This window comes from Pimephales promelas, chromosome 17 (genome assembly GCF_988280905.1).
Source record: "Pimephales promelas chromosome 17, fPimPro1.hap1.1, whole genome shotgun sequence".
Taxonomy (NCBI): Eukaryota; Metazoa; Chordata; class Actinopteri; order Cypriniformes; family Leuciscidae; genus Pimephales; species Pimephales promelas.
The window spans coordinates 7,760,251-7,768,645 of NC_142785.1; the positions used below are offsets into that span (position 1 = coordinate 7,760,251).

The 8,395-nt window shown below is 34.9% G+C and overlaps 1 protein-coding gene across 4 annotated transcripts in view; it reads right to left on the bottom strand.

The window, feature by feature from the left end:
- The window catches only part of trrap (transformation/transcription domain-associated protein), a 139,770-nt gene extending 132,809 nt beyond the window's left edge, over nt 1-6,961 (bottom strand). For 3 of the 4 annotated variants that reach the window (XM_089121852.1, XM_039687904.2, XM_089121851.1), the window contains exons 1-8: nt 6,924-6,961; nt 3,048-3,227; nt 2,699-2,748; nt 2,261-2,371; nt 2,059-2,163; nt 883-966; nt 723-779; nt 512-637 (exon numbers count right to left, since the gene is read on the bottom strand). In XM_089121852.1, coding sequence (XP_088977978.1) covers nt 512-637; nt 723-779; nt 883-966; nt 2,059-2,163; nt 2,261-2,371; nt 2,699-2,748; nt 3,048-3,147 — 633 coding nt within the window. In that variant the 5' untranslated portion in view covers nt 3,148-3,227; nt 6,924-6,961. Of the gene's footprint in view, nt 1-511; nt 638-722; nt 780-882; nt 967-2,058; nt 2,164-2,260; nt 2,387-2,698; nt 2,749-3,047; nt 3,228-6,923 lie in introns of all 4 variants that reach the window. The other variant, XM_089121850.1, reaches the window with a different exon arrangement.
- Nucleotides 6,962-8,395: the final 1,434 nt, after the last annotated feature.

Consider the following 8,395-nt stretch of genomic DNA (forward strand, 5'->3'; position numbering starts at 1 on the left):
GGTGTCGGTTGGATACTCATGTACTCGTAAAACTACCCCGAAAGCACTTTAGAGGCCGTTCACATATCGCGCGTGTTTTTTTTTTTATTATATTTTTGCGCGTGCTTATTCTTTCCAAAGCGCTTGCTCTCACGCGGCGTCTGTCGTTGCTATGCAACGAGTTTTTATTATGAGCGCGCTTGCCTCACGCCTATATTTGAAATTGCGTATTTGCATGTAATCGGCCTCTTATGGCAACGTGACATTAGCCTAATCCAAAATATTTCCATATGTGGCTCTTTCCTCCTTTCGTGTGAACAAGTGGATTCAGAGAGAGAGCCATATCAGCGTTATGAAGAGGACGCAACTGTGCACCTTTCAGAAAGCGCGTCTAGAACTGGATTAACCTGGTATTCGGTACCTAGAAAAGCTGGTACCGTAAAATTTTTTTTTTTTAGTACCGACTTGGTACCGAAGTACCGAGTTTTTTGACAACACTAATGAGGATTATGTACAGATCATGTGTACTGACCGTCCGGGTCTCGCTGTCCTCGCGCTCTGGTGCGGTCTTCACCAATACTGAGGTAATCATGCCCACCATTTCTGGAGAAGGCACAGTGTTTTCTGCTATAACCTGAGGATTCTCAAAATACCTTGTCTAACAGACAGAGACACAGGTTTAGCAAACAGACACTATCACACAAACAAATACTATAAATCCAATTCTTGCGATTATAGCTTACCACAACTTTTGGCAGTTCTTTGTAAATTTGCTTCACAAAGTCCAAAAAATGATGAATCTGTAATAGTGGGCAGAGAGATGTTTATTTAATAACATTTATTGAAACACAGGAAATGCAAATCCAAGTCAACATCACAGAGCGCCAGAAGGCTGCATCTCACCTCTTGAGAGATCGGCGGCCGAAACTGTTTATGCAGTTCAATGATGATGCGTAAACAAATGAGCACATTCTCTTCACTTTCAATCTAAATGATGAAAGAGAGGCAAGAACCAGTCAGACCCAATATAAAAAAAACACTCACAAGATGATGCGTCGTAAATGAAATGTAAAATAAATTGTTTACTACAACCACTGATTCATTTCCAAGTAACTTTAGACAAAAGTGCCTGCTAAATGAATTAAGTGAAACAATCCACTCTGAAATCTCTTTAAAGTAATTACACTTTAATGACTTAATAAAATCAAATATAGAGTTTTGTGGCTTTTAGTGCATGTATAAAGCTTTGACTGCTCAAAATTTCTTGAAAGTAGTCCCTAAGTCTCATCATTTATTTAATCAACTAAAAGTAAAATATCATTACATTATAAAGAACTATATTCTATTTGTATGCATTTGAAAAATTAATTTATTCCTGTGATGACAAAGCTGAATTTTCAGCATCATTACTCCAGTCTTCAGTGTCACACGATCCCTCAGAAATTATTCTAATAATGCTGATTAGTTGCTCAAGAAGCATTTTTTTTATTATTAGTATGTATCAATATTGAAAACAGTTGTGCTGCTTAATAATTTTGTGGAAATCAATACACTCTTATACACTCTTTCACTAAGATACACTCTTTCATCATTCAAAAGAACGGCATTTATTTGGAACAATAAATCTAAACAATGGAAGTATTATATTGACTTTATCAATTTAACGCATCCTTGTTGAATAAACATATTAAATTGTTTAAAACAAAATTATGGACCCCAAACTGAACTGTAATCTATTTCAAAATCAACACAGATCAGCATTTGGACACTCAGATCTTATCAGTTTTACTTTCAGCGCCCAGGCTTTATTGGTACTCACACACAAACACACACTCTCTCTATCTCTCTCTCTCACACACACACACACACACACACACACACACACAGCGTACCATTTCCCGGACTAAAGCACATCGTCTCATCATTGTGCCTCTGCTGATCATGTTTATGTACAAACAGAACAAAAATGATGTCCCATTTACAGGTAGTGCATTTACTAACTTTTTTTTTCTGTAAAATAAGCTATTTTATCAAATCACTTTATATCAGTTGAAGTGTGACATTCAGGTAGAGACTGACCTCAAGGAAGCGGAACATGACAGAAAGGATGTTTTTGGCATGGGGCCGCAGATGTTCATTAGTTGGTATTCGGTGGATGATCTCCAGGACGAGTTTTCTTAATTGCTATTATAAAATTCAAAGACACCCCAAGTTTATTACAATGCCAGGAACAAGGCAATGATAATGACAAGAGCAATATGATTTTTATCAAAAAGCACACCTGTGTTGGTTTCTCCTGAAGGAATTGCACTTCTCCGTCCTGCAGAAACGTTAGGAAACGAGGGATGATATGCTCCAAGAAAGTACAATACTGTGGTGAGGATGTGACATTCTGAGAAGGAAAAGACTAACATCAATTACTACGTGAAAGCAGCTTTCATTAAAAGCTTTTATAGACCATTTCACAAGATGTAAACAACACTGGTCCAGAAGCACTTCCTGTTTCAGTTTTTTAACACTACATAAAAGCTGGGATAAAATACAACCAACAGAACATTTAAAACTGAATCAGAAAGTTAAACAAACATCTTTAAGATGTTTTCTTTACATGTGAAATAAAGAAAACAGTTACAAACTGAAACAGGAAGTGTTTCTGGACCAGTGTTGTTTACATCTTGTGAAATGGTCTATATAGGGTAAGCAAAATATAAGCATCTACCTCGAAATTCTCACTGACTTCCTGCATCATCTTCAATTTGGTTTCATCCGCTGAGGTTTAAATGAAGGAAAAACACACCAGTGAACAGAGACAACGCTTTCATCAAATATTGTTGGTTTAACTTAAAAAAAAATAAGTAACCTGGTTGCCTTAAAATTCTAAGTTGATTGAACTGGATAAAGTGAGTTAACACAATGAAGGAGATTGATTTAATCATCAGAAACTCAAAATAATACGTTATCTGAACTAAATAAATTATTTAAGTTGATTTGACAAAAGACAAAAATGTTGTGGTAACAAATCTTGAAAATATTTTTTTTTACAGGGAAGCAGAAGGAAATAGACTCACGTGTGTTGTTGTCAGTGAGTGCCGCCACGAACTGCAGGTATTTCTTCATGAGGGTGGTCTGATCCACCACGGTGGGGCTGGGGGTGGGGACGAAAGACATGGTGGCGGCCGGGATAGACAGGATTGCGCTGTATGGGGCAGACTAGTGTCTGCGGTCGTCTCAGTAGAAGTTCATGTAATCTTTAGGTGAGTAAACAAGAGGAACAGTCAATTTTACTACACAGCCTTGCACAATCAAAAACAGTAATGATACTTCGAAATAGAGGTTTGGAAAATAGATTTTTGGAATTTTTTAACATAATCGGCATCGGCCAATATCCAAGTACATCAACCCGATTATTAGGCAGGCGCTTCTGTGTGCAGCCTAGTGACGCACGCTGCCGCTAGAGTCATTTTCCAGCCGAGTGAGCAGCAGACCTAAATATGAACGCGTTCAGGAACAACACTGACCGTTAGTTAGTAGCTGGATTAAACATGGTTAAAATGCTGGCCAAACAGTGTAAAGTGTGACTATTTCACTGTAGACTAAAAGGTCACACAGCGGGATGCCGTTGTCTGAAGAACAACAGACGGACGGTGCGTTGTGGTGCATTTAAAGTTTTTGTAAAATATAATTTTCCCATCTGGTGGTTGTTTTTGTCATTCAACAGCAATTTACTAGAGAAATACGTTATTGTTAGAAGTTAAATTAAATTAAATATATAATAAATCTTATATATAAAAAAATTAAATCATTTAAAGTTTTTTTTTTCTCCTTTTTTGTGATAATTAGGTTGTGTCCATTTGTCTTTGTCCGTCAACAAACAAAAAAATGTTTCAGGACATTTTTTGAGAGGATCAAATGTTTTTTGTTGAGAAAGTTTGTCTATGTTAAGTAATCAATTATCATTTCTTTTACGTTTTATCTTTCAAATAGAGTTTAAAAACCAAGCAAACATCGGCCAAAATAACTCGGCAGCATTAATCGGCTGACCCGGATTTCAAAAGATCGGTATCGGCCTGAAAAAAAAAAAAAAAAAAATCGGTCGACCTCTACTTCGAAATCAGTATTCTATGCAGTGGTATTGAATTATAACCAAATTCATGTACCATAATATTTACATGATACTACATGTCAAAAAAGCATGATAGGATTTACTACACACACACACAAAAAAAAAAGACAGTATGGTACTTTGTAAGAATACACCTTTTCTACAGGGGGTCTGTAAAAAGTTAGAATAGAAAAAATAAATAAACTTGATTGTAATAAATAAGGAAGATATTAAAGGCATATTATGTACGTTTCACCTCTAGAGGTCGCTTATAACAATAACTAAGGCGTATCTTGTTGACGCCGTGAATTAGCGTGGAATCATGGGAGTTGTCGTCTTCAGCTCCACAGCTGATGGAAAGCGATATGACTGGAATCATGTTCATGGCTGAGCTAATGTATTCAAGTTTTATTAACATTACTGTGGTATAAAGCAGTGCAAGACAGTTTACGTTGCCATTTTTATTATTCTATTATGCCACAGTCAGCCACTGACACTCCTTTCGCTTTGTTGTTTATGTTCATTTTACGATTAAAGTTACGCTTAAAGGAGTAGTTCACTTTTTTTTTTTAAACTTTTGCTGATAATTTACTCACCCCCATGTCATCTAAGCCCATCTAAGCCCATGTCATTCTTTCTTCAGTCGAAAAGAAATTAAAGTGTTTGATGAAAACATTCCAGCATTTTTCTCCATATAATGCACTTTACTGATAACCAAATGGTTCAAGGTCCAAAAAACAGTTTCAGTGCAAACTGTTCAAAGGGCTTTAAACGATTCCAGACGATGAATAAGGGTCTTATCAATCGAAACGATCGCTCATTTAAAAAAAAATAACAAAGTTTAAGTTTTATAAGCTCAAATGGTTCTGTGACGCGCGTTCGTGACTCTCCTGTTCAAACTCGCTCAAAATGAACAAATCTTTTTCCAAGTCAATTCGTTCATTTCGTTCTTTGAACAAACCAAATGACACACAAAAAAAGATTTGTTCATTTTGATAAACGAGTTCAGGGAATGTTTTCATCAAAAACCTTCATTTCTTTTCGACTGCAGAAAGAATGACATGGATATCTTGGATGAGGGGTGAGTAAATTATTAAGGTTTTTTAAAAACTACTCCTTTAACGTCTGCCTCCATCTTCCCTGAGCTTTGTTTGATCACTTAAAAAATGACATTATTATATTTCATTCTAATAAAACAGCTGCAAGTGCTGAATCACTTCTCATTCAGGTCACTTTATCTGCAGAATTAAAATTGTGGGGCAATGCAGCACTGTTTGACTTGGTCAAGACAATCATAGTAAAAATGCATTTGAGTGTGATGAAAGATATGATATAGCGTTACTCTGTGTGTTGCACATTGCAGTGAGCTAGATCAATATTAGAATATCAAATAAATAAAAGCTGGACGACTCGTCGTGTTGCTAAATGGCATGCAATAAATGTGAAAACATATTGTATGGTGGAGAAAATGCTACTTCCTATTTTCTACAAATATAGATCTTTCTGATTATGCTTTGTTATCCACTTTGACAAAATAGTATTAGCTCAGAAGCATGGTAAACATGTGTTAGTCTAAGCAAATCAAGAAAATGAGACATTCAAACAATAAGATAACAATGATTCGTTTTCTGTCGATAAATATCTCCAAACAGTTGCTCATCTATCTAATATAACACATAATATATTAAAAAGCCTTTGGTGTTTGCATAGTTTCTACTGAAGGAAAAGGTAGCAGATATTTTTTCATTGACAGGCAACGTAATGACAGGCCGTTACATTGGTTCAAATATCTGATTTCTCTGGATTTAGAACTTTCTTTGAAACATTTGGGATAACATTACACAAGCAAACAAAATATAACATTATCCTAGTGGTTTTGGATATTTTAAATCCAACAACCTTACATATTGTGACTTTAAAAAGAAGAAATATACATTTTATTTAAATAAACAAACATCTAAGAGAACAGTAGTATAGTGAGTAGAATTTTTTTAAACATTGTAACATAATAGAAAATATTTTCAATATTTATCCTACACATTTTAATGGTAATTTTTCAAAATTAGGTCTCTATTCATGGACATGATATAGCCATTTAAATTTTTAATTGGGGTTTGAGTTTGAGCTGAATAATGATACTAGATCGTCTTCTACAGAACAGCTTAATAGTTGAAATGGTTAAATAAAAGAATTTTGCTACATTGAAGCTTTTCTCCGGGTTATTACTGCAAGGCTGCATTGAAGCAATCTGTTGTTTAAAACGCTGTGTAAACATACAAACAAAAGTGACGTCACAATGTATTTATATCAACTATCAAATGCAAACAACAATAATCTAACTCAAAAATAACATCCCATCCAGCAAAATTACTTACTAAGTGTTTTAATGAAGTTCACCTCTAGTTTAGGAGAAGCGATGGGCGCGCCAAACTGCAACAACACGCCTACTGCAGTCACGCTCACTGACATGACATGATGCGCTCGAGCCAAAGTACTTGTATTAAAAACTAAATTAACCTATCTATAACAGAACAACCACCAATACAGACACGTTTAAGCTTTCTGAAAATTGATTTGTTCACAATAGGATAACCTAAGCTAGCAACACAACCAGGCCATTTACAGAAGAAAGAGCCTACTGATGCTAACTGGCTAGCCGGCTGCTAACCCAACACCAAGTCCAAGACATTTTTCACATGCAGAACTCAAGATTTTCACTTTTTACCTTAATTGGTGCAAATATCTGGTGCGGATTTCTTTCATACAGATGCTAATGAGAGACTTCTGAACTCGTTATGCATCTATATTACAAAATTACTCACAAAAAACAGCACCAACTTACCAGCAAGGGGACAGGAAGGAGTTATAAATGAACTTCCGCTACACCGAATGAAATTTAGTGGAAGGGCTGAAAACAATCCGCCGTTGTTTTGTTTACTAATTTTGTACATTGTTATATTTTGCAAACCATATTAGGCGAATTTTATGCTTTTATAATAGTGTTTCTCGAGTGGATTTTGGTGTCCGATGTGTGTTTCAAGCAGTGATTTTCATATTTAGACAGCAATAATAGTTCCACGCGGACGGATACCACAGAGAAGGCAGGCGTGTGAAGACCATCGAAAACGATGGTCTTCCCGTTTTCAATAAACTGGTATATAAAATGTTTAACTTAACGTTACTGCACCCCAGTAAACAAGTTAATAATAATTTTGATAATAGATTCAGAAATATTTAGAAATAATACATTTATTTATAAATTATTTATCGACACGTTTAGGTCGAATCACATTTATAGAGAATACTATTGGATATTATAAATGGATAAATGCGTCATAGATCAGCTGCACTGATGTACTGTTTTTTTGTTTGTTTGTTTTTGTTGGGAGTTGTTGTTGGTTTTTTTATTTTTTTTTTTTGGAAAAATTATAACAATGATAATATCTGAAGGCGAATGACATGTAGGTACATTCGTGACCACTTGTTGGCGACAGAAAAGCTGGATCCACATAGAAACTCGTATTAATTCCCAAAACGACCATTAAAGTCACTCATAAAACACCAGAATTTCGGGGCACTGGTAGAGATAACGACATGTCAAACAAACGCATTTTAGATGTGACCTTTTTTTTATTTAACCTTCAAATGGTCTTCGTTTCCTGTTTACACTTCTGTGCTTCCAACAATTAATTGAGTAATTGAACAAAAATATAGCCTACATTTTAATCATACAAATAATTTATCTTTTTCTTTTTTTTTTTACTTCTCATTTATTCATTAATGCGGTGTTTTTGGAGATATAAAGTATACTTTTGTATCCATATACCACACAATTCCTGAACTACACCATTAGCTTGCATATGAATTTTTTTATTTTTTTTATGATACATGATGCATTTATGCTCTAGTACTAGGCCTTCATTTCTGTGTAAAAATTTTCAGATTTATGCCGGATTCTTTTTTTTTTTTTTTTTTTTTTGACATGAAGAAAATATATTTAGTTTTTTTTTTCACATTTCCCATTCATTTCAGTGTGCCCCCGAAAGACCAGAAGTGTAGAAAAATGTTTTTATTTACCTTCAAAACAACCGAATCAAGCCCAGTTTTTTGTATGTGTATAGATAGATAATGTATGAAAAGTCACAAAATCTTATTCCACTGAGATGAAGGGAGCCTTTTTTTTATTAGGTAAAAGTCGATTGGGGTCGTATCCCATGACCCGATTGAGGGCTACGAACTCAAGTTAACAACTAATATTTTTCTATTTTTATGCCCCATGTTTGGAATTCTGTTTTGATTTTGACAACTGACCTT